This window comes from Carassius auratus, chromosome 27 (assembly GCF_003368295.1).
Source record: "Carassius auratus strain Wakin chromosome 27, ASM336829v1, whole genome shotgun sequence".
NCBI classification, from domain to species: Eukaryota; Metazoa; Chordata; class Actinopteri; order Cypriniformes; family Cyprinidae; genus Carassius; species Carassius auratus.
In genome coordinates this window covers 21,046,154-21,072,550 of record NC_039269.1, presented here as the reverse complement: position 1 = coordinate 21,072,550, position 26,397 = coordinate 21,046,154, and the positions used below count along the sequence as shown (strand labels likewise).

The window sequence follows — 26,397 nt, the reverse complement described above, 5'->3', positions numbered from 1 at the left end:
GGTGAGCGGGTTATAATGAGGGTGTTTGTGTAGTGCTGGAGCGTTTAATTTCACAGTGAAATACAGCCCGTCTCTGGGGCCACACAGCTCACAGACACTGGCTTCTGATGAGTCATACCTGTGCTAAATAATCAGTCTTCATCTCAACAGACAGCCAGCAGGATCAAGCGGCCTCTGATAAAGATTATTTCATTTTCTGTATATGCATAAGTGTATAATATTTGTGGGCAGCAGTGTCTTTTTTTTTTTTTTTACATAATTTATAGGATTTTCCTCCCTCAACAAGAATTGCATCATAATTTACTCACCCTCATGTTATTGCAAACCTGGCAAAAAAAAAAAAATGCTGTTAAATACAAAATTAAATGTTAGACGAAATGTTAAGGATGCTCTTTTTCATACAATGACAAAAGTAGACAAAAGAAACCAATGAAATATTTGGATATATAGGAATGTAAATAATATTTGCTAGCTGCAGAGTATATTTTCCATGAATAACAACTTAAATTTCAGACCTTTTCATTACACAAAGATAGACTTTCAGAAGACTTAAAAGTTGCGTGTAAGTTGCACTTATTTATTTTTGGAGCTTGACAGCTCCTGGTCACAATTAACTTTTGTTGTATGGAATAGAGCAGCAAGAACATTATACAAAATTTCTAGTTTTGTGATTCAAGTAAGAAAGAAATACAAACAGGTTTAGAAGCGAGACTCCTTTTGAGACCTTTATGGATGGGCAATAAATTGTCTTTATCTGCAATACAGAGTAATTCACAAGCCATATGTGCAATAACGAGAAGCTTCATCACTCACAAATGATAGAAACATTTGGTAAATATCCACCTCATCCAGTGCTTTTATTTTATTTTATTTTATGTCTTAAAGGGACAGTTCACCCAAAAAATTCTATCATTAATTACTCACCCTCATGTCATTCCAAACACTTAAGACCTATGTTCATCTTTGGAATGCAAATTAAGATATTTTTGGTAGCTTTCTGATCCTCTTTAGACAGCAAGGGTACTACGAATTTCAAGGCTCAGAAAGGTAGTAAGGGCATTGTTAAAATAGTCCATGTGACATCAGTGGTTCAACCGTAATTTTAAAGCTACAAGTTTACTTTTTATGTGTGATGAAAACAAAAATAACGACTTTATTCAACAATTTGTCTTCTCCATATCAGTCTCTGCTGCGCATTGACAAGAGTAAAGCTCTGACATAGAACACAGATGCACTGTGACTTAATTTTCAAAGAGAGAAATGCACACACATGAATCATGACTTAACATAAACTTAAACTATTATGGCTGCCCCATAATAGTCAACTTACCATTAGTCAAAGAGAACAAGGTTGTGAATTTGAGCGTGCAACTCTGAACTCTGTGTTGTACTTGCCTTACAGATGTTAAAAATATAGGAAAAGACTACTTTCAAAATAACCTCGATTATGACATTAAAATGTTGATACATAAAAATTCTGTCATTAATTACCCTCCAGTCATTCCAAACCCATAAGACCTTCAGTCATCTTCAAAACACAATTGAAGATATTTTGAATTGAATCTTAGAGCTCTCTGACCCTCCCATAGACAATAATGCAACTGTAATGTTCTCAGGTCCAGAAATGTAGTAAGGACATTGGTAAAACAAATAATACTTTTTGTGTGCAAAGAAAACAAAAATAACTTTTGTCAATTCTTCTCCTCCGAGTTACTGTCTTTTGCCATTTTAGAGAGTATCACAATGCATAAGCAGGCTTTCCCCTAAGCTTAAACAACACTGATTACGCCAATTACGTTCATGCACACGCTTTTCCCCCAACATAAACAACGCTGATTACGTAGATTACAGTCTTGGGTACTCTCAAAAATGGCGGAAGACATAATTCAGGGATAAGAGTTGTTAAACTGTTTTTCTTTCTTTGGACAAAAGAATTCTCATAGCTAAAATTCGCTAAATTGAAGTTGAGCCACTGATGTCACATCGACTGTTTTACCAATGGCCTTACTATGTTTCTGCAATGGGGAACATTTGCGTTGCTGTCTATGGAGGGTCAGAGAGCTCTAATATTCCTATGTTTTTCTCTGACAGATTCATAATCATTACTTCTGCTGGTGTGCTGTGGCAAGATTTACGTGTGCTTAGGCTATTTAGACAATTAAAGGCTCATTATTATGATTTAAACAGTTTAATAATGAACATGCGATTAATCGACTAATGCTTAAAATGAACAACTACTAGTCAACCAGGAAAATCTTTAGTCGAGGGCAGCCCTACATCAAGGTATTATTGTGAACGCGCGTATAATTCTGACATGGAAGAGAAGAAATTGTTGAATAAAGTTATTTTTGTTTTCTTCTTATTCTCACTATCTTCCCCATGGAAGATTTTCTGAAGCCGTCCTCAACAGACTTTGGGAATTATTGCTAAACAGTTTACACATGAAGCCGCAAGGTAATGTCCCAAATGCAATTTTTCCCTTAAAGTTCCACTGAGTAACTGCACTTGGAGTTGGGTAACTGACACGTTAAGGCAAGTTTTTCAGCTCTAAGATCTCAATAAAAAGAGAGAGCTCACTACTCTCAGCACAGCTCCATACAAGTTTTCACATTGTGGTCGACTTACCGTATGAAGAGAGAGCAGTCAATGTCATGGCCATCTCGAAAGAGCCAGAAAGCCACAAAGGGAAAGGCCATCCTCCTCATCCTTGCGGTTTTTGGGCATGCATTTCGGCCAAGGATTCTCACAGTCTCTGCATAAACTCCACTAAACATGCTCAGGCAGCACTATCCAACCCCGAGGGCTGCCCTCACTGTGCAACTTTCTCAACTATAACCCTAGAAAGGAGACTCCGAGTGGCAGCCACAGGAAGGTTGGACCCTTGCTTTTCTGCTCAACCCAGAGAGGAACCCACGGAGTGTCCACAGACCTCAAGCTCTTGGGGAGATACGATGAATAGTGTATCACCCATTCTTCCCCCGTTGTTCCCCCAAATCAGTCCCGTCTGCCGAGTGCAACGAGAAAAGGCTACAGTCACGTCTCCCATCAACAAGACAAGTTATACAGGCCTTCCCGGCATGCGTTGCTGAAATGAAAAGGTTTTGGGATAAGCCTTTTTTCCATCGTGTTCACGTCAAGGGCTTCTCAAGACTGGACGTACAGGAAATGTTGGTTTTAGGGATGGTAGATCCTCCCCCTGTGGCTAATCAATTACACCCAAGCCGCAGGGCAGCTCTCTCTTCAACCAAAGCCTCGCCACCAGGGAACACAACACGCTTTGCCACCTCTGTTTTCCGGAAGATTTACAAATCCTCTGTGCTGGCACTTCATGCTTTGAATGCAACGTCTCTCCTCATGGCCTATCAGGCTAAGCTTAGGAAATTGGTCGTCAACTGGACTCCGGATCTCCCAACCCAGCATCTGGGTGGAGATATGTGTCGTCGCAGATGTAAACCTGCGTACATCTTGCGGAGCCATTCAAAGTTGCGGATGCAGCATGGGCTTGGCGGTTGTGGGAGAGAGATCACTGTGGCTGAGCTTGTCTGGACTCTCTGAGAAAGAGAAAGTGGAGTTTCTGGATGCCCTCATCGACCCAAAAGCTCTATTTGGAATGACTGTTACAGCAATGTGGCAACAATGTGATCTACGGAAGAGGGAAGGTGAGGCATTCAAGGTTTGTCTCCCCAGGGGAAACTAGGTCAGTGTGATTATCAGTTCTCCCGCCCCACTCCGCCGCAACAAACGGGAAGTGCAGCCAAGCAGAAAAAACCTGGGTTTGTGAAACTGAAACTGTCTTATGCAGCAGAAGCGAAGCATTGTTCAGCAAACCCCCAGGGTAACAAGAAGCGGTGGGCTTCCTGAGACATGTTATGTTATAATAATGTGGATGTGGAGCCTCCAAGGGAATTATGGGCTCACACAACTAGAGGGATAGCTATGTCCTGGGAGCTATTTAAGGGCATTTCTATCCAGGAAATTTGTGCTGTGGCTAGCTGGTCTTCCCCGCACACCTTGGTGAGGTTTTACAGACTCGATGTAACAGAACCTTCATTTGCCCACTCCGTCCTTGGAGTGAGTGGATGTTATCCATTAATCACTTGAGGGATTCCATTCCACTTTAGTGTTGATTTTTTCGGACTATACTGATCTGCTTTTACCCACTCATACTGGGACAGAGAGGTATAATTCAGATCGTAGTCATTTTTGGTCTGCTTCGTCAGCATATCAGCAATATGGGAGTTGTCTATGTCCCATAGTGAGATACCGAACTAATGTTAGAAAGAGAACTTAGGTTAGGTGTCTCACAACATTTCCCTAATTGCCTCTCCCGCATGGTGGAGAAATATGTAGAGAATGTCGAGTGTGTATACAGGGAGGTGGGACTCCCTGATCTCTGCAGCGATTGGTCTGCCGTGATTGGCAGACATGGTGTCATTGGTGTTTCCGCAATTCCGTCTATGTTAGGACAGAAAGCTCTCAGATTTCATCCAAAATATATTCATTTGTGTTCTGAAGATGAACAAAGGTCTTACGGGTTTAGAACAACATGAGGGTTTCATTTTTAGATTAACTATGCCTTTAAATAAGACAAAAGAAACCAGGGTGGGGATGAATGCCTGAATGAGACTGAACTGGCAACATTTTCAGACCTTCTTTATTTATTCAGAATTCTGGCTTAAATTCTGATTCTTAACAGCGTATCGAAAATTATTCTCATGTCGGTTTATGGTCATACCCATTGACAGATGATTTTACTGGGGAACAGACATATTTTACTGGGGCTTGTGTCCCATTAAAAAGGGTCTAGCGACGCCCCTTATTGAAACGATACAAGATGGAGTAAATAACGTTTTTTGAGAGCACTGTCTGTTTCAAATACAAGGATATTTCTATTTTTATATCTCAGCTCTTTTCCTCAAGATGCTGTCGGTAGTTTTAAGTTGACATCTGTTTGCACTACTGAGTGAGAGCATGCACAAGTGTGTGTGCGCACAGTTAGAGAAGCAGGCCAGCCGAGCAGTCGGCATGACACTTATCACCCAGTCTGCGATTGATGCTCTGCCTCTCGCCCTCAATGTCACGCACGACACATCCGTCTCTGGGGGAAACAGGAGGTGTGAGAGCGTGTGACAGTTTTAAATCCCCTCAGCCGGGGAGAAGGACATCGGAGCTGCATCTGATAGAGCCCAGCTATGTCCCTCCCCTACCTGTGTCACCGGTGCAGGATACTGTGATCAATCACGTAACCAAGACGGCGAGGCACTAGGTCGTCAAGGCGACCGCAAATCGCTCTTTATCGGAAAGCTGCAGAGACAGGCGGCTTGGCCAACTCCAGCTGGAAATGACATGTTTATTGGCTCAGAATAAGAATCAGCTGGCCAGAGCATTTAGGGAAAACAGTAGTTTTTAGGCTCATTGGATGGGTAGTTTCACAGGGGGCCAGAGGGATAGATGCTGTATAACTCATGCTTATTGTGACACATCCTCTGGAATCGTGTAAGAGGGAACTGTAGGTCATCGGGATCACATTCCCGTGCATTACTAAAACCCTGAAGGCTCTCTATTGAATATCAAATCAGTTCAGCAGCTGAACAGAGCATATAGTGAACATATTAACAGACACTGGACCTCTGCCACTAGATGTAAGTGCACAGAGCCCCAGGCTTCAGAGACAGACCTGTCACAATAGCTAATGAGCTGCTCTCATTAAGGGAGCGTCTAACAATTAGCTGATTATGTAATAATACATTTGATTAGTCGCACCTCGATGCCTCGGGCTATTTCTTCTGAGAAACTGTACCTGCATCCATCAATTCATTAAAAAAATAATAATAATTGTATATATTCTGGCGTGCATTGGAACTTTTGTGAAAATATTCACCTAATTTTTATTGTAAGAGAGGGTGAGGCCATTTGTAAATTTTATGTGCGAAGCTTCCAGTCTCTTATTTTTGTACAAAACAGACACTACAAGCTGTTTGAGTATAGTGAACTCATTCAAATCTCATTCAAGAAACTAGTTTCTGATTTTTTTTAGCTTTGTGACATGGCATGTTGGATACATTATGGTCATAAAGGGATGACAATGTCAGTGCTTAGTAAGCTGTTGCATTTAAACAATGCTCAGTTGGTACTAAGCTGCCCAAAGAAATCCAAATAAAATATCCTCCACCCTATTACTTCACCACCACTAGCATGAACCACTGATACAAGACAGAGTGGATCCATGCTTTCATATTGTTCACACAAACTTCTGACCCTACCATATGTATTTCACTGCAGAGATCAAGACTCCTCACACCTTTTTTCAATCTTCTATTGTCCAATTTTGGTGAGCTTGTGCAAATTCTAGCCTCAGTTTACTGTTGTTAGCTGACAGGAGGGGCACCCAGTGTGGTCTTCTGCTGCTGTAGTCCATCTGCCTCAAGTTTCGATATCTTGTGTGTTCAGAGATGCATACTTCGATTGTAACGAAAGGTTCCTTAAGTTACTGTTGCATTTCTATTAGCTCAGACTCTCTCCTCTGACCTCTGGCATCATCAACATGGCATATTTTCTCTTTTCTGGACCATTCTCTGTAAACACTAGAGATGGATTAACTCAGAGATGCATGAAAATCCCAGTATATAAGCACTTTCTGAAATACTCAGGCCAAGACATTCAAAGTCACTTCATTTTATATGGTCATTCCTGGGAAAAAGTGGTGGTTTACCAAAGTTAATTGTTAGAATACTTTGGTATGTCCATTATAATTAATACAATATAATTATTGAATGTTAATACATTTTTTTAAATAAAAAATGTCTTACATCTATCTTAAACCAAACATTTTGTGTCACCGAGGCACTTCACTTAGTCTACTGTAAAGCTAAACAACTCAACCATATCATATAAAATTAAGATAGAAAACAATTATTTTTGTAACATTTTATTTTAATCTATAAGTATATACAATCCACTTATTTTATTCCAGCCATATATGGTCTGCTTTCCTAACTACACAAGGAGCAGTGGCACTTTTGAGTAAAAACCCACAACCCAATCACACTCAACCCCATCACAAATATATGCATTTCTCATTGGGTTGTAAACTTATGAGTAAAGTTTTGATGATGAGTTATTTGCTGAATTTATTAATAATTCTAATTAAAAAAATATCTCAAATAACTTTGGTTTCTGTAAATATAGCCATACCTACAATAATCATGGCAACTAATATTTTTGTTATAAATATAATTTTTGTGAATGTCCACTTAAACTTTGACAAGCATAAAACATCAGTAACTGAACCCACATTTGCAGCACAAAGACAATGTTGGCCATGCAGATAAATTGATCCAGAAAGAAGTGAACAATATCATGAAGACAAAAAAAAAAAAAAAAAAAAAAAAACCTCTTGCTGATTACCATCTGACATGCTAAGGACTAAAACAATACTATTGTGGTTTTAGTTGAACTTCTAAATGTAAATTCTATATATATATATATATATATATATATATATATATATATATATATATATATATATATATATATATATATATATATATACATATATTTTTTTTTTTTTTTTTTTTTTTGCAACTTACCTTTAACGGTCTTGAAACAGATGATTTGAAACAACATGTGATCAAAAGAGTTTCTGACATAATGAGTAGCACTGGAAATTGATAAACAATACATTTGGGTAGATTTTGATTCCACCCTTTTATGTTTTGGTGGTTCAGTGCAGGTCCTCTTATTCAGACTTCTACAGCACAGCAGCAGCCGAGGGAAGCATTCAGTTTGGCCTTCCCGAGAAAGGGCCTCTCCCAAGAGGAAGCTGCCAGCTCTAATCCCAGCGTAACTGAACTGTGCTGTGTTGCCATGTTTGACGCTCAGTGGCTAACCACAACCTGCCTCCTCGCCAATGACAGACTTCACACCCAGCAGTCAGTGGTTTGTGAAGGAGGCACGATGCCGGCGGTGACGAGCCCTCTGCGAGCGACTGCGCCATGTGTCAAGATGGCACATAATGACTAGGAACCACGGAAGATTTTCACTGCCACAAGAACCGCTCTGACAACACGAGAACTCACTCTTCATTAAAAACAGGAAGCGGAGAAAAACTATTCAACAAGCTCAACAGCAGTTCACTGTTATTTGCTTATAAAGGACAAAGAAAAACATTCCCCACATCCCAAAACTCAATTAACGTACATTAACACCTCAGGACTACCATGGCAACAATAAAAGCCATCATTTTGACAACAGCGTGCACAAGCACCTCCTGTCCAAATCTCAAACTCTTAACTCCTGCCAAGAGCTGCATGCTGGGTGCACACGACACCTATGGATTTCACGAGCCACTTCATCGGAAAGTGCAATTATGAAAGATGTCTGTCGAGAGAGGGGGAAAAAAGCCTTGTTCCAGGCGTTAGGCTCATAATGGTTGGCTACTGGAGCGGACAGAGAGCCCCTGCCATGTCCTCTCGTCCTGTCGGAGCGCGTTATGTCAGCCGCTCCACAGGACTGATGGTGTTTATGATGGCCGGAGTAAACAGGCCTGTCGGAGACTCTTTTCCTGGCAACCAGCATCCAGTGCAGAACAGTTCAAATAATTCTGTTGTTACATTTTTACATTATTTAAAATTTGTATTCAAGTGTGGAAATCCAACATTGCTGTGTTGTGCGATATGCTCATTTGTCATATCGTCCAATCATCAGCTTGTTTATACCAGTGATATATACCTGATAATGTGCTACTTTGCCAGTGTTGTGTACATTTTCGACCCCCTGCCAAATTATTACCCCCTCATTGAAATCGATATCGCATCGCCTAATCATAGCCCCTCCCCCACACCTAACCGTGGCTCCTCCCCCACACCTAATCCTAGCCCCTCCCCCACACCTAATCCTAGCCCCTCCCCCCACACCTAACCCTAGCCCTTCCCCCACATCTAACCCTGAACTTTCTGATAACAGGGTAATAATCTGGAAGGGTCAGAATTCGCAACAACACAGCAAAGTGAACCAACTCCAGTCTAAGGCTAAAAGCAGCCTAATGTTTTTTATTATGACTGAATTTGTTACTAATTATAAGGCTTACATTAAAAAATAAATAACATTTTTTAAAAAAAGGCTTACATTTCAAAAAGCAGCTACAGAAAATGAGCAAAGAACATTTAAATTTTTTAAAGAACATTACTGACTTCAGTCTAGCACCAGTTTAAAAAACACTTGCCTTAAAGGGAGCTGTATGTGTGTATGATGAATAAATCTTTTATACTTGCATCAGCCGAACATGGCTTTTTTATGAGAATTCGCGAGCACGCTCTGAACAAAACTCTGTTTCAGCGATAACTCATCTGAACGCTGATTGGCCATTGCATTCAAGTCAGCGGAATCTTGTCTGATTGGTCATAATTCGCAACACTAAAGATGCAAAAGAACAATTCAGCCCTAATATTATTTTGATAGTATTATTAGGCTGATAAGTGGTGGATTACAAGCTTTTGGCTTTCATTGTATACATGCTATGTTTAAGATGAAATGTCTTAAAAATTTGATAAATGAAAATTTTGGTTTTGTGTTCTGAGATGCACATTTAGAAAGTTGATTTCCTATTGATTCCAGATGATCTTCTTTTCACCACCAGGTTTTGTTATATTGGAAAGTATTATATAATCATATGTTCACCCCTCACAGAATTCCCATTTGGAACAACCAATTTATTTTATCCAGATAGAAGCCTATATTATTGAATGATTTGAAAAATGTGTTTGATCAGATCTTCATTTAACGGATGAAAATGGGAGTCTGATAACTTTCAGTGGCTTTTGTGCCAAATAAAATGTAAATTGTGAGCGAAATTATTTGAGGGTGTTTTAAACGCCATTCCAAGAGTTTTCATAGATCTAATGCAAAGCACTCGGGTTACTGTGGAGCATTTGAACTCCCACCACTCTTATTTAATGGCAATGACCTCAGATTATTGCTTACTAATAAGCTTATTCAATCTTGTTTCAATTCGATTTTATATCTTACTTTCTTTATAATGATGTTTTGCAAGCTTATAAGACAAAAGTACAAAAATTATGATTATAGTGTATTAGCTTTCCATTGGCTCCTAAAGCTAAAGAAACCCATTTTAAAATATTTAATGGTATATACACATTGTCTAAGTTTTTGAGACATCGGTGTATGCATGTATTTTTTTGTCAAGTTGACAGAGATAACTTATCTTTCCTTTGTGTTTATTCAAATATTTTCTGAGATAATAGGTCTTCTTGCTTGGAAAGAAACTTCAATCTTCAATTTGCTAGAAAGCATATGTTTGGAATGTTGCTGGGTGATAAAAAGAATTTTCTTCATAAATGTAATATTGATTTTGGCCATTTCGGGTTTCCATTCATAAATGCAAATGTATGAAGACTAAACCTTTTTTTTCCTGTATTCAAAAGACAACTTTCCAACTATTTTCCTTCAAATGGAACATGAAAATTTGAAAGGCCACAAGCAAGATCTGACTATCATCAATTCTTGATACTACGGTTTATCAGCTTCTTCCCTAACTGGAACTATTTGGTGCTAATGATAAAAAAATAATTACATTAAACTAAATCTATTTTGACAGATCAAACAGATTTAAACATTAAGTGAATGAACAATTTCGGTTAGATGATAATCGCTATAACAGGTTCATTGTTGTCAGAGGATGCTACACAAACACAGTTTTGGTTTCCTAGGCGAATATTGTGAGTCACTTTTATTAAAAGCATCATTACTACAGTTGGCAGCAATTTACAGTTAATCATACATGGTTTCAAAAAAAAAAGAAAAAAAGAAAAGAATGACACTCACAAAAGAAAAAAACATTTACAACATGTCTGTAAACTTCAAGGCTAGTTAGAATTGAGGTAATGCTGTTCAGCTTTGTGGCTAAAGTAACAAAAGTCCATTCAAATAGATAAAAGGTACCTGATTTTATTCTTACACCAGTGCATTAACATGGATACAATGAGACAATTTGACTGCAGTAATTTATTTCATGTCACTTTTTTCACACTTTCCGGTGTTTAGTCAAAAGAGTAAAATTGAACATTCAAAAGCTGCCTTCGTTATTGCTGTCTCCACAGGTCGAGAGGTCTCCTCACCCGTTTGGATTGTCAGTGTGAGAGACTGGGAACAGTCCGAGTGTACGCTATGATATGTGAGAACTTTGCCCGCTCCTCTCAGCAGAACAGTACAACGAAAACCACGATTCTTCCTCAGCAGCGGAGAGTGTCTTAATGCCGTTTAATTGTACATCACTGAATATTACGAGATGCTACTCATTGTTACAATATCAACAGTAGAGAGAGAGAGTGAGAAAATAAATGACACCAAAACAAAATAATAATAATATTAAAATATGGAGAGAGCAGCATAGCACTATTGGAACAATTAATTCCTATAATATTTCAGGAAATTTCCATCTCATCTAGAAGGCACCCACACAGTGCCAAAGACTTCAAAGGAGAGAAAAAAATCATTCAAAACAAAAAAAGTAAGGAAAACACAGAAGAAAAAAAACAAAACACCCTTTTGACATTCGCACAACTGTTCACATCATCCCTGGCTATGCTAATGGTTACAGAGACAGCTCATTTGCTTTCCTCTTAACGTTACCTGTCAACAAAAAACAAACGACCGAAGTGTTTTGGATATCGTGTTGGCATGTAAATAGCTGGACTAACCATTCTGTCAGAGTTCAGTCTGCGTCTCCTCAGCCCTGGGGAAATGTTAGAAGGCCTGATTCAGTGTTTTTTTTTTAGTCACTTTTGTCATCCTCATCAGCAGGGTCATCATCGTCCTCATCATCATCGTCGTCCTCATCATCCATTCCACCCTCCATGGAGTCCATTTCCTCTGCCGGCTCTGCCAGGTCATCATCTAGTACTGATGAATCAGCAGTCTTGTTCTGGCTCTCCTCTGAGTCACTGTCTTCAAGTGTGTTGTCAGCAGTTTCCACGTCAGCCGTGGAGGCGTTCTGGTCCTGATTTGTGCGGAGCCCTTTACCGGACTCCTTGTCCTCACCGGTGGCCCCCAAGGCCCCGGACACAGCACTCTGGAGGTCAGCTAGAGAAGCTTGGGGGAAGCCTGGGATGCCCAGGCCGCTAAGACTGGGGTGTAAGAACATGGATGGGTAAAAGAGGCCTGGGGCCATGGAGGACAGCAGGAAAGGGTTGAAGGCCAGCGCGTTGGTGGAGATGCCAGCAGCGGCTGCGGCTGCATTCAGCGCAGCTGCGTCACCGGTTGCCTCAGCAGACTCCGTTTCAGACGATTTCTCTGCTTCCTTCTCTTTCTCTTTCTCATCTCCTTTATCCTTGGTCTCCTCATCCGTCTTCAGTGTGGGATTCTCTTCAGATTCTGCCTGTTCTGTGCCCGAGGCACCATTGGCGGCCGTCGAAGCGGCAGCCAGGTTTCCTCCGAACAGACCCCCCAGGCTGAACATGTTGGGGAGGCCACCCATGCCAGGAAGCATGAGAGGCAGCATGGCTGCGGCGTGCTTGGAGTCCGCACCCCCTCCGAGAGCATGGGGAAAGCCCATGAGGCCAGCCGCCAGCTGGAGGCTCTGGAGGTTCTGTAGGCCCTGCAGACTGGTCAGGTCCAAACCGCCGAACAGCCCACTCATCAGCAAAGGATTCACGCCGGACGTGGAAGCTGCTGCAGCCGCTGCCTGCGCTGCTGCTGTCGCCTTGGCGATCTCAGATTTGGGTCGCCTGCCTCTGCGGCGCACGCCCTCCTCTCGGACTACTGGCCCAGTCAGGAGGCGGTCAAACATGGACTCTGGGAGAAAGCCCTGGAAACAAATTTAAAAAAAGTTATAATTTAAGAATATACAACAGCCATGAAAAGTTAGTGATTTTCATGTTTTTCAAGAAGTCTCCTGTGCTCACCAAGGCTCTATTTAATCAAGAGAGCAATTAAAACTGTAATTGTCCAATACTACAATTTAAAATAACTTTTGACTTATATTTTAAAATCTCATTTATTCTTGTGATGGGAAAGCTGTTTTTAGTCAGTCACATGATCTATATAATTTATAAGACATATTGATAATAAATTATATATATAATTGTTGAAAAATTGTGCTGCTTTATATTGAATAAAAAAAAGTTTGTCTACATAAATATGAAAAAAAAAAAAACTTAAAATGGAAATTTTGTAATATCACTAAAATGCCCTTAACGTCATATTTGCTGAATAGAAGTAATTCTTAAAAATCCCCTTGCTGAACTCAAAACTAAAATTTTAGATAAAACTGATTGGCTAAATTGATCTGAATTCACTCCATTTAATAAAATACTCACCGATTGCTTCACTATATCCGTCCAGTCCGGGGCGATAGCATATTCTGCATTTTCAACCAGCCAGCGGGGTAAATCCTTCATTGGAGGTGCCATGGCTCCTCCCATCTGTAGTTAGACAAGTTAAAAACCTTGCAGCGAGTGTAAAGAATTTATTGTGGGAAATTAACTGGACACATTGACAAACAGTAATACTTGCCTTTCTTCCATTACGAATGTTAACAACAGGAACTCTCTCCTCTCCGGTTAACGTATTAATGTCGATCTTGTTGGGATTGCGGCATCGGTGTCTCTTCTGTTTGGGCTTGGCAAACTGAGAGTGGAGGAGGTCCTCATTCTTCTGAAAGATAAGAACGAGAGAACGCCGTAAGATAAACTGCAAAGGACATTCCCATATCACCCAACAGAAAACCCCCCACAAATAAACAAGTTGGGTGGGCAGAAAGAACTGCACTCACTGGTTCGTATCCAGGCATATCCATAGTGTAGGTGGGGTGCTGTCTCAGCCACTCCCGTAGGTCTTTAGTGCTGGGTCCATCTTCCCCTGCAAGATGGCTTCCCTCTTCTAGGCCTTCCACAGGAGCCTTATGTGCAGGAGATGACATGGGTCTATGTGCCCGCCCATCCACAAAAGCTTTGGTCCCATCGGAATTTTCCTGCAGATGCAAAGGAGCAGAAAATAAGAATAAGAAAAGTGTGTTTATGTGCTTAGTGTCAATGCGCCACATGAAACGGCATGACTCTCGCTTCACACCCTGACTGGATTCGTACCGCATTGAGTTGTCCTCTTTTGTTCCCCATAAAGAGCAGTTCCAACCCCTCCACATTTTTCCTGCGACCTCTCTTTCTCCGGTTGGGGAGTTCAGTGTCAAGGAGAGAGCCGTTGGCTCTGGGTCTAGAGGAAGTGCCAGCTTGTAGCAGCTCCATCTGTGCTTTCAGGGCTGCGGAGGAGGCCATGGCTCCAGGGAAGGCAGTGGAGGAAGAGGAGGTGGACACGCCGTGCAGGGCCTTGGTCAGGTCTATGGCCTGTGCTTGGCCTTCTGCAGCATGGGACTCTCGTAACTGAGCGACCATCTCCATCAGGTTCCTGCGCTTGGCAGCACGCTCTGCCTCGATCTCCACCTTCCTCCTCCTGCGTCTGCGCTGCCGAGGTACTGACAGACTCAAAGCATCGTCCTGGATGAGAACAATGAGATGGTGTTTAATAAACAACTATTAAAATCTATTTTAGAATTGTACAAAAGCGGAGTGAGTCTCAGGAGGGTTAGGGGCGGACTTGCCTTGTTGACCTGTGGTGACATGGTGAGGTCATCACTGCCACTATAGATGGTCTGACCCACCAATGAGAGATCACCAAGACTCTGCCTCTGCAGGGGGCTGTCCGTTGCCATGGAGCTGTAGCCAGGCAACAGGCCTGGGAAGTCAAAGAACTGCCTCCTGTTGGAAGGCCACTTGCCCTTCATGACCGCTTCACAGATGTTGTCCATACGATTGATCATTACCCTGTCCTAAAGTACAAACACAGAAGAACAGCACAAGTGTGAGTGAGTGTGTGTGCGTGCGTGGATGCATACATAATGAACTAGACAGTACACAATGGGTATATCATATTCTCCATTTCAGCTCCGGTTTCATGTCCCAAGGATCTTATAATGCAATTTTGCTCTGTTATTAAAAGAGGAAGCGCTGAAACTCAAAGTACAGTCTTTTCACTATGCATCACATCATCATGTCTTCTTCAAAGCTTTGGGCTTGGCTTCATTTTTCTCAATTTATCTCTTAACTATATTACTACATGCTAGAAGAAAATGGATGAGTTAATGCATAGATAATCTGAAAAAAATTTAATTGACGAAAAAAAAAGGAAAGGAAATTGTGAGTGAAGTGGGAAAAATGGTTCAACTAACCTTGGGCCAGAAAGAGAACAATGAACGTTCACTGAACATCTGAGAGGCTGACGGCTCAATGTCATCAACACTGAAGCAGTCCCTGGTCTCATCACGGGCCGTGCTCAAGGAGGCGTTACTTTCCTCATCAAAATTTTTTCTCTCAGATGATCCTCCAACTGCGAATAAAAAAAAAAAAAAAAATCTTTTAATACAAGCTTAACTGCAATAAGATTTCCCAAATCAAAATCCAATACATTTTAAGGATTCTGACTAGCCAATAAAATAAACAAAGAAAAAGCTTGTTCTAAAACTGGTTTTGTTTGTTTTTGGATCACACAAAAATGTTTTAGGCATGTTTCTCTGATGCATATCCTCCTTCATAAATGTAGTGTCAACAGAAATGAAACGCCAAATAACGTCTAACATTCACCTTCAGCTTGTGAAGATTTTTCTGATTTGTCGTCCTCATCCATCTTCTCTTCCTCATCTTCTTTGGAGGTTTTGTCAGTAGGAAGTTTAGTCTCAGTTATCAGTGGCTCTTTCTCTTCCTCAGGGTTTTTGTCCTCAATGGTCGTGGGCTCCTGGTTCATGGGCTTCTCATCAGCCATACCATCCACAGGACAACCCTGCTCTACCTTGGTCTTAACCTCAATTGCATCATCTTTCTCCTCCACTTCCATCTTTTCCTCTTTAGGCTCTTGCTTCAGATCCAAATCATTTGCTTCCTCTTCTTTTTTAGGAGAGAGGGATTCAGGTTTTTCTTCTTTGACCTCCTCCATGTCACCATTCTCCACTTTGGGCACCAAGACATCTTCCTGCTCTTCCTTCACCTCCTCATCTTTGAGCAGGTTCAGAGGTGTGAGAGGATCAGACACGATAGGCAGCTCCGCACCCTTGCCCTGTGTGAACTTCCGATGGGCCTCCAAGAAGCTCAGCTCAGGGTCGTTGAGGATGTGGTAGTCAGTGCGGCTGACACCATGCTTTGCGGCACCCCGCAGGAGGTCTCGGTCATGGCGTCCGGGCTCCCACCAGGCCGGGAGGTCAGGGCTGGGTTGGCACAGACTCAACCTCTCATCCAGCTGAGGGTGCGGCAACACCTGCTCCCTGATCCGCCGCAGCAACTCGATACGATAGAGTGTCCGTGAAGCCCGCTCTTCTGTAATGGGGTCAATGATGATGGTGGGGTCTGGCAGCTCTGTAAATAGAAATATGACGTCAAGTTGGATAATCGAGAATAGGAAAATTCAGATAAAAACATCAAAATTGTATACAATTTTCTATAAATAAATACAATAAACACACACATATTTAAAAATGCTAATTACAGAACTTCAGACTTCACTATATTATAATGTCCAGTATTAAAAATAAATATGCAAGCTAATATCGATATGGTTTTGATATATCTTTCTTCTGCTAATTTAAATGGTTCAAAAAGACAGTAGTTCACCTGTTTCGGATTTGATCTGCATCCGACACACACGCTTGCACATAGCCACGAAAGAGTAGTAATATTTTTCCAGGCTTTCGTCTGTCTTCTTGTCTAGACGAGCAAAAGCACGGAACTGGGACCAGTCAAAGCACTGTCTGTGCACGTCATAAACCACACCGAATGTGGACACCACACGGTAGAAATCGGCCTCTTCACGCCTTGTCCATCTGGAAAACAGATGTTGGTAAATGGAAATGAGGTCATGTGTGACTAAAGAAGAATTTTTTTTTTTTTTAAATGGAAGGAAGATCTAGATATAACTGACCTCTGCCTTCGCTCTTTAAAATAAGCTGCTCCATCAGCCAGCAGGGCGGCGCTATCAGGGATGAAAGATGATCCCTTGGCCATGAAAGTCCCTCCTTCAGCCATAAAAGCCAACGCTCCATCCGGAGCATAAGCTCCTCCCTCTGTTACCATGGCAAGGATGTCATCACGGGGACGACCTCGGCGCCGGTCAGGTTTGGTCATGGCTTCCTGCCTCAGTTGCTCACGCTTGTGGGTGCGCTGATAGGCCGTGATGAGGCGCCGCAATCGGGCTGTCAGAGCAGAGGCTGGCGGCCAATACAGATTGCCTGCTTTCCCATTCTCACCAGGCTTAGGCGCTGAGGGTGGAAAAACAGACGGCAACGGTGAGTACAGGGAAGTAAAATCTCAAGTATGATGGGTAACACCTGTGTGCTGGGGAAATAAATACCTTCCCCAGTCTCGCCATCCATCCCATCATCTTTATCATCCAGGGGAGAGTTTGTAAAATCCTGCAAACAATGGCAATGAAAACGTTACATCCAATTCACTACCAATACTGATTTTAGATACAGTCAATAATAATGTTTTTCCAAACTCACATCCAGATCGTCTTTAAATGGCATCCGGATTGGCTTGTACTCTGGGTCCTCGTCCTCTCTATTGTGAAAAAGAGAAAAGCTTTTAGTGTGGGAGAGAAAACAAAGAAAAGAACCAAAAGGAAAGCAGGGTGAGGGATAAAGAAAAAGGGAGAGAGCCAGAGAAAGAAAGAGCAGGAGGAGTCCCCTCTTGCTGGGGCTGTGATTTTGGGCCAAACTTACCCCTCGACACCATCTGCCATCATGTCCGCTCCCCTCTGCTCGGCAGCGATGGCCTTGGCATCAGGCATGCCCACCCTCTCCAGGAAACACAGGGTGGGGTCAGCACGCATAGAGTTATACTTCTCATAGCCTAGCGGAAGAAAAGAGCAGCGGTGAACATAAAACATGCATAATTACAGGCTGGGCTGTGGGCTGGGATGTGGAGCTTTTATTTCCGCTGGATATGTGAAAGCAGAGAAAAGTATTACTGGTGTGTCAAACGTAGTTTAAAATGAAACCGAAAAATTCAAATGTTTAAATAAAATGTTAGTTGCATGACATGCTAAAAACTGCGCTGTAATTAATCTAAGAAAAAACCAACAACAACATTTAAACTAAATCAACATTTTAATACAAAGTGAAATCCTTTCAAAAACGACCAGATTAAATCAAACCAAAAGAAAAAAGAAAGAAACAAAAGACAGAGCCAAAAGAAACTGCCCGTTGAAACAGTCCAAGCAGAACAGATTCGAGCCTGCGGATCCCTACAGTGCACAACAGGGGAGGCGATTGGCAGGCTGGACCCACTTCAGCTGAGCCGCTGATCAGACGGGGCCTGAGCACCCCCTCCCCCGCCAGAACATCACATTTCAATTAGGATTTATGCGGTGACACATTGTTCCTAACTGCCGCCGCGCCCCGAGCCAAACTGTAATCATGAGGGGGTTTATAGGCCATCACTCTTTCCTCTGCAGTCCAGGCCTGCCACCTCTTCTCTCCCCGTTTCCTCCCCAGACCTCCCTACTGAATTGGGATTATGATTAAGAACAGGCTGCCTGTGTTATATACATGCTCCTGTGTGTGTGTGTGTGTGTGTGCGCGCACATGTATGGCGGCCAGCTGAGTTAACGAGGTAGCGCAGCACACCGGGGGAGAACAGAGAGAGAGCTCTCTGTACACACATTCACGAAAAAGACCAATGTGAGAGTAGCATAAAAGCCCCTCACCAAGATTAATATCGGTGGCAAGAGCAGTGGACATTATTAAATAAAGTGGCTCTTACTCTACTTAATACAATTCAGTCAACAGCTGAGGAACCCCTCTCCATCTCTTTTTTAAATACAGCTTTTGGCCTTGTTTTCCCTGAAAGATAAATTGGGACAGCTGCTCAGCTTCTCAAAAGAAAACAATCACGTCCCAAACTGGGAATTTAGCAGGTTCTCCCAGAACACTTCTTAACACTGTGGGTCAATGTTAATAAAATGTGCTGAGAGGTGCCTGTTCCCTCCCTGTTGCCTCTGATGGATTAGATCTCGGCTCTTTCCCCATCCATTTTCCCAGCCACCCTCCATCGAGTGCAGGATCAGCCATTTGGAAAATATCACCAATCAATCTCTAGGCAATATTACAATAGGTCAACATTAGCAATTACTGTCGCCTGTCACCGCAAAAGCACCAATCAGAGAGCGTCAGCTGTGAGGCGGAGCTTACCATGCTTAAAGACGCCGATTAGGAGGGACTTGTCCGCTTCGAGATCCCACCAATCAGTGGGGACATCAGCGTGGAAAGGTTGCGGGATCCAGATATCCAACTCGCTATAAGCAAAAGACAAACAAACACAGGAAAGAGTGATTAAAACCAGGAGATGGCCACAGCGGCACATAATCTAATGAGAGCGGCATTAATGTCTATCTGCAGACATCTGGTAGGAAACATGTGCATTAGCAAGCCGCATCTCATTTAGGCCCATTTCTCATCTTGTTTATTCAGGGCCAACCTGATTACGGCCAGAGATCTGAGCTACTTGCTTATCTCAGCCCATGCACTTGTGTGCACACACGAGCCCCTCGCAGTCATTAGAACTTCAGTCGAGTCCTTGAGAGCATCAACATGGCGAGCACGTTTGCACATTATAAATGCATGCACATCTGGGTGGGGGTGTTGTCAGAAAGGGGGAGGAGGAGGAGAAGGTGATGGAGGGAGAGGAAAGATAACAGCAGGCAGGACTCGGTGGAAGGGAATGGAGAGAGATGCCAACCTTGAATCAGATCCCTCCAGGATTCTGTCTGCATGGTCTCCGATGACTTCTTGTCGCAGATAGTAGAGCATGCGGACCCGCAGCAGCACTCTGTCAGAGAGAGAAAGAGCAGGAGGGACAAAAAAACAAAACAAAGATGAGTTGGGGTTAATGGAGTGACACCGAACGAAAGGAAGGATAAAGGCACAAAGGGAAGGGGAGAAGGCAGAAAACAAAAGAGTGAGTAAGTTTGGCCAGCTCTGAGCTGTGCCAGCAGCAGTAGCAGCGGCAGCAGCAGATCTTTGGCATGTGCCATGGCTCATCCATCATGCTGCCAGGGCTGATTAGCCACGCTGTGCGGCAGCCTCCACGCCTGACAGATGGCTGCACATAATCACCTCTGTGTGTGCCGCCTTTCACCCGCTTCCAACAGGTCTGCCTGGCACCTGGCCTGGCACCGCGCCGCTGCGCTTGGGGAGCCGCCCGTACCCACCCTCACCCCCCTCCTACACGCATACGCACTCCAGCACCTTCATCCTCTCATATTCATTTCCTTCCTTATGCTGTTAGGGAAGTTGGGGAGGTGCTAACGGGATGCCTCCAAAGTACAGAGGCAGAAGTTTGCAGTGCGGCAAGCAGATGGTTGGCAGTCGAAGCACCTCACATTTATCGTCTTGTAACGTTTCCTCAGCTGTTGCTCTGTTCCCCTTTTCTGGATGCACATCAGAGCCAGCAGTGTAAACCCGTATTTTGCTTTCTCTCGCTCCGTCCCTGCCTAGTGTAAGGCAGGATACAACAATGCTGGCCTGGCAACAGAAATTATTTATCAAATGAAACCAGAGATGCCTCAAAAAAACAAAAGACACAAGCCGGAGGCACACAAGGCATAATGGACGTGTGGGGCGAGAGGCGAAATCATCATGTGCGGCCCGATGAACCAAACGATGAATTATTGAGTGATCTTAAAATCTTTTAATTTCAGAGATGAAAAAGATTCTTCATGGCCTGTCATTCATTATTTCAGGAGCTTGGCAGAAGCCTTTGCCAGAAAGATGGGACTCTTTCTTTTGCCAGATTCCCTACAGCTGGTAATTTTTTAACTGACATTCATTAGTCAAAGCTAAACTACGGAGGAGCCAAGCAATTTAATGAAACATCTGCAACACAAGGTAACAGCGCTAACTCGCTTTTGGACACATTCAGCTAACCTCACAAGTTTGCATCAATTACTTTTTCAACTTAAAAAGCTCTTCACAAGTTTTCAAATGCACCTCCTTCTGAGGATATCAGGCTTTGAAGGCAAAAGGTTACTTTCAAACAAGACGGCAGCAGAAGAACTGAGCTGGCTGTGTGGAATTTTAAACCCGGGCTCTTCACTTATTGACCAGGTAATTTCCACAAACTTTCTAATCATTTGATAAAGTTTTTTTTTTTTATTATTATCATTATATAAAAATTGGCAGAATGATTTCCAATCTAGATTATACTGATGCACCAATGTCTGATGCCAATGAAATATTTAAAGAAGTACAACACAAGGGACAAAAATATATGATATTAACTAATACATGTGTGTCATTAAGGTGGGAAAGGGCATTCTGTGAAATGGTACATACTTGTTGCAGTGGTGTTTCAGGTGTCTCTTGTAACTGTCCTCTTGAAGGAGGATGTCAGGATTACAGTCAGCAAGCCAGTCAGCCTGTGGCATGTGAGTTTGAGCAGCCTGCGGCTTCCCCTTCTTCCCTTTACGCCCTCGGGGCACTGGAGCAGACAGTCCTAAAAACCACAGAAATGCCACTGTCAGCATCTGCCATCTTCACGTACTAAACAAAGGAAAGAAATTATGCAGTTTTTCGATTGGTTCCAGATCGACATCCTACCAGAGTGGTTGGTCAGTGTACGGCTTTGGCCATCCTCAGTAGGGGTTATGAGGTCCCAAATGAAGCTCTTGATGTTCTCGTCTCCACGGTAGTGTAGCAGGCAGTAGGCCAGGAGTGCACGGCAGATGGTCTCTACGTCTCGCTCCCTCAGTGGGCGCTTAAAGCGTCCATGGGACAGGATGTCACCCCAGCGGCCCCAGCTATGCACAACAGAAGAGAAGTTAGCCAGAGCAAATATAGCATGTGAAAACTTCAGTTTGTGTCCTTTCAGTTATTTAAATTCAAGCCTTTTTGAACTGCAGCTGTTTGGTTTTGTAGGGCTAGGGCTAGGGAGAAAAAAAGTCACTGACAAGACTAGTTCAACTAATTCATAAAAGAGCATTTGTAGTGTCTGGGGGAAAATAAACTAGCACAGTGTCAAGATCGTTCAAGTATAATATTACTGTTCAGTTGTGCCATTTCTCACAAACTGAAGGAGGAGGTGTGTCACCACTGCATTGCTGGCATCGTACATGACCATGAGGAGACCCAATGCCCTTGTTATTTGATGGAGTGCTCAAGCGCACTCTAAGCACAGGCCTAAAGGGCTTTTTGGGGGAAAAGGTGGGGGGGGGGGGTCTGCTCTGATTTCACAGCCCTACACTGCTTCTCCCAAAAAAAAAAAAACCACATCAGAAGAGACAAAGCCCTCAGACTTGATGGATCTAATTTGCCGTATAGCCCAGGGGTCTAGACGTGTCTGACTGGAAAAAAAAAATATATATATATAAAAAAAAAAAAATACTGGTCAGACATGGTGCATGCAGCCAGCCATGATTAGTGCTGAGAGAACTGAGGCCTGGCGCTTAATTAACTGTGTGCATTAGACAGCGCTGTGTCTGCCACTGCCCCGGGACAAGCAAGCGTGACAAACTCGGCCATGGCACTGGTGGGTTGTGAGCAACCAGATATTCTCATTCCAAATGGAAAACAAGACGAGACAAGGGGAATTTGGATGACGATAAAAACAAAGCAGGACGCTGAATATCCTGTCTCATGGCGCTGGGATGGACTTCCTGCTAAAGCTGTTTTCCATTGCGAGCTACGATTAAGGGAAATAGAGATCTATTGATGTTTTCAACAAATATGGACTGATAGAGTCTGCATAGAATTATTTGGCAGCAATAATTGTAACTTCTAAGTGGGAAATGCGTGGGGATTTTTTCTCCTCCAATGGGGGTGCATCGTTGCCCTGTAGGGTCATGTATAGTTGGGACACTCAAAGCAGCTTTTGAGAAAGAGAGAGAAAAAAAAAAAACATCTGCTAAAATGGCAACTAATTATAGGGATAGGCCCTAGGGACTGCTCAAGTGCAAGATGGTGATTTAGCACAATTTCATGCTAAAGCAGCCCACTAAAAAGGAGTACAAAGCTGTTAAAACCAACAACAACACTTTAATATGACCATTTCCAGATTGCACTCACCCATACACCAGCAGGTTCTTCTCCACTCTGAAGCACTCACTGCGGGGGTACCCCTGGGTTCGGTCCTGGGGCCTCCGCGGTTTCTGAATGGGCTTATCCTCAGAGTCACTCTCAAGCTCTGAGTACTCCATCAAATCATCCTCCTTCATAGAACTGTAGTGCCGAGTCTGCTTCCGGACCCGAGGAGTGTCGATCACCAGAGTATTCTGACAAGAGATAAAATCTGGGATTAGAATGCTCTTTCAAGGGTTTAAGACAGCAGAAAAGGTTTGTGCATGATTAGCACTTTTAGTACTATATGATATAGGTGGCTACTAGGCAGCAAGATTGAAGACCTCTGCTCAAGGACAAATGCAGAAAATACTGAGGTAGAGCATTTTAATTTAAACATAACATGGAATTTCCCTTCAAGCTGATATAAGCTGCTTAGCGCTTCCAATTCTCCTGAGTGCAAAGAACAGTGGTAATTACAGAAAATGCTTCCCATGGCCAAATTAAAACAATTTTGCATTTGCTAAATTACGGCTACATTCCACGCACTGTTAGCCTGGGAAAATCACCCTCATTAATTATGCCCAGATAGCATATTTATGAGGAGTAACACCACAGAGCGTGGTGGAAACCATCCAGATTTGGATTCACACCATGTTCAGTGTTCAATTGTCAGACAGAATTATGAGAATGATACCTGTCAAAAGCTGCTAATGCATGACCCCAACATTAATGAAACAATGAACAATAGTCTGCTGTAAATGCTCCACACGATTACGCAAGAGAGAGGTGCTACAGATCAGTGCCTCACTTCATGCAGCATCTCCTCTGAAGCATTTCACAGCACAAGAGAGCTCCTTTTCACCATTAAGTTGCAGCTTACCCTGCCGTTGATCACATCCAGGTCCAGCTCTGCTTTCTTTGCCCATTTCTGCCAAAAATCTGGGTCCTCCAGAGAAATGTCGCTTCTGTTCCCAGAGGCCACAAAACTTGCCTGGTAGGGACAAAAATAATATAAATAGTGAGATCAGAGACACTTACCCTTTAGATTGCACTATTTTAAGAGCAAGATGAAATGGGTAGTATGCCATGTATGTAAAGGGATTATGTAATCACATTGATAGGTAGATAAAACATTTTTTGTTAATATCATCAATACTTCAGCCATGACAAAAAGACTGAAAGATTTTAAATGTCAGCACCTTAGCAAACGTTGAGCCTTTGCCTTCTGATTCAATAGTAATGGTCTGTGTACGTCTCTGCAAAATTTGATCAATATCTTCTTCACAGAACTTAGATCCCTCATCCTCCTCATCCATTAGAGCACCATATGCTCCTTTCCTTAGAAGGTCCTCAATCTCCTTTTTAGAGAGCTGCTGATCCTAAAAAAAAAAGGAGAGATTGAATGAACTTCACATAATACAGATCTTAATAAATTTACTGTTTTCATCTTGGACCTTTTATGGAGTGGACAAATTTAGGCAGACAGTAAAAAGGAAAATAAGGCAGAGTGCACTGGAATTTAGAGGTCTTTCCACTGACTGCCAACATGTGCAAAGTATGTTTGATTAATGAACCATCTGGAACACTATTTGAGTGAAACACCAGAAAAAATGTGGCGCTGTCTGCAGTTCATACCCCATTGGCAGCATTTTCCCTCCCGCTCATCGACTGAAGCACAGCCTTGTCCAATCCTAACTTCAGACTGGCCTTGTCAAACATCTCTCTTTCATAGGAGTTTCTGGTGATCAGGCGGTAAATCTTCACAGCCTTGCTCTGTCCTATCCGGTGGCAACGAGCTTGTGCCTGAAGGCAACAGCACAAAATGGTCACACACACACACACACACACAGTGCCTCTGAGGACTCACATATACAAAGACGCACACATCCTAGAAAACTGCTAAGGTTGCAGAAGAGTTGGAATGCAGCTAAAAGATGGTTTGTGAAATAAAACTGCATCCAATGAAAGTCCAGCAATTTCCCATCCACAGGGACCATATATGGTAAGAAATGATCACCTGCAAGTCATTCTGAGGATTCCAGTCAGAGTCGAATATAATGCAAGTATCAGCTGCAGTTAAGTTAATACCCAGGCCTCCAGCTCTTGTGCACAGCAGGAACACAAAACGGTCAGAGTCTGGTCGTGAAAAGCGGTCAATAGCTGCCTGGCGGAAATTTCCTCGAACTCTGCCATCTATACGCTCATAAGGATACCTTGAGAACAGGAAATGGAGTATTAACTACACCTAATAGGTAATGCCATTTTATTTAGAATTTCTGTTAACCCAATTTTGTTATTTTTTTCAGTTTCTACTAAAAATATGAGATTGCACATCAAAACACATAAGGTTTCTCTCTCAATTTATTGGCAGTTCTATGGGCTCAGGCATCCTACCGTCTCTGGATGAGGTAGTCCTCCAGGATGTCCAGACAGCGCACCATCTGGGAAAAGATGAGCACACGGTGACCCCCAGCCTTCAGTTTGGGGAGCAGCTTGTCTATCAGCACCAGTTTTCCTGCAGCCTGGATCATGGCCTGGAGGTGAAACTCTGGGTGGTCTAAAGAGTGACTCTCCCTAAACTCCTCCATTATCTTCTCCTCGGCTCCTACAGACAGAGAAGAGAGTGAAATTTCAGTCTGGCTGACTGGAGAAATAGTACTAACCTTTGAGCATACACAACATAATTTTTTCTTTTCACACAGTTTTACATCAGAGTCTACTGCTCACCATTGATGAGGTAGGGGTGATTACAGCACTTTCTCAGCTCCATCATGGTGTTCAGCAGGTTGGGAACATTGGATCCTCCTCCACCTCCGCCACCACCACTTTTGGACAGGAAGGCAAAGTTCTTCTCCAAGATGGCACGGTAGTATTTCTTCTGCACATTGGTCAGCTCTACTTCAATGATGGTCTCCTCTTTTGGTGCAAGATTTTTCTCCACATCCTCTTTTAGTCTGCGCAGCATCATAGGCTTCAGAATGCCCTGCAGTTTTTGCACCTGAAACCAGAAAGTGACATTAGAGAACATCCAGGCATCTCTGAAAATGCATCTCATAACGATTGCGATGATTTAACAATGCTGATATTCCATACCTGTTCTTCTGTTTTAAGATCTCCAAACTCCTGCATGAAGGTCGATTCGGAGGGAAACCTGTCAGGCTCCAGGAAATTAAGGAGACTGAAGAGCTCCTCCACTGTGTTTTGCAGTGGGGTTCCAGTCAGCAGGATTTTGTGTTCCTATGAAAGGTAGAGAGTCTCATTAAGTGACTGTTCTTTTCTTTAACAAA

At 42.7% G+C, this 26,397-nt stretch overlaps 1 protein-coding gene across 1 annotated transcript in view; it reads right to left on the bottom strand.

Annotated features, from left to right (window-relative positions):
• Nucleotides 1-10,713: 10,713 nt before the first annotated feature.
• LOC113045845 (chromodomain-helicase-DNA-binding protein 7-like) overlaps nucleotides 10,714-26,397 on the bottom strand; it is a 53,444-nt gene continuing 37,760 nt past the window's right edge. Inside the window, exons 14-38 of the mRNA XM_026206541.1 lie at nucleotides 26,204-26,347; nucleotides 25,838-26,108; nucleotides 25,505-25,715; nucleotides 25,128-25,323; nucleotides 24,746-24,913; nucleotides 24,310-24,489; nucleotides 23,991-24,101; nucleotides 23,117-23,322; nucleotides 21,653-21,852; nucleotides 21,389-21,548; nucleotides 19,794-19,883; nucleotides 19,247-19,350; nucleotides 17,777-17,906; nucleotides 17,558-17,615; nucleotides 17,407-17,467; nucleotides 16,978-17,314; nucleotides 16,671-16,879; nucleotides 15,651-16,415; nucleotides 15,239-15,396; nucleotides 14,612-14,839; nucleotides 14,103-14,507; nucleotides 13,790-13,987; nucleotides 13,531-13,671; nucleotides 13,335-13,439; nucleotides 10,714-12,823 (exon numbers count right to left, since the gene is read on the bottom strand). Coding sequence (XP_026062326.1) covers nucleotides 11,792-12,823; nucleotides 13,335-13,439; nucleotides 13,531-13,671; nucleotides 13,790-13,987; nucleotides 14,103-14,507; nucleotides 14,612-14,839; nucleotides 15,239-15,396; nucleotides 15,651-16,415; nucleotides 16,671-16,879; nucleotides 16,978-17,314; nucleotides 17,407-17,467; nucleotides 17,558-17,615; nucleotides 17,777-17,906; nucleotides 19,247-19,350; nucleotides 19,794-19,883; nucleotides 21,389-21,548; nucleotides 21,653-21,852; nucleotides 23,117-23,322; nucleotides 23,991-24,101; nucleotides 24,310-24,489; nucleotides 24,746-24,913; nucleotides 25,128-25,323; nucleotides 25,505-25,715; nucleotides 25,838-26,108; nucleotides 26,204-26,347 — 5,868 coding nt within the window. The 3' untranslated portion in view covers nucleotides 10,714-11,791. The remainder of the gene's footprint in view (nucleotides 12,824-13,334; nucleotides 13,440-13,530; nucleotides 13,672-13,789; nucleotides 13,988-14,102; nucleotides 14,508-14,611; nucleotides 14,840-15,238; nucleotides 15,397-15,650; nucleotides 16,416-16,670; nucleotides 16,880-16,977; nucleotides 17,315-17,406; nucleotides 17,468-17,557; nucleotides 17,616-17,776; nucleotides 17,907-19,246; nucleotides 19,351-19,793; nucleotides 19,884-21,388; nucleotides 21,549-21,652; nucleotides 21,853-23,116; nucleotides 23,323-23,990; nucleotides 24,102-24,309; nucleotides 24,490-24,745; nucleotides 24,914-25,127; nucleotides 25,324-25,504; nucleotides 25,716-25,837; nucleotides 26,109-26,203; nucleotides 26,348-26,397) is intronic.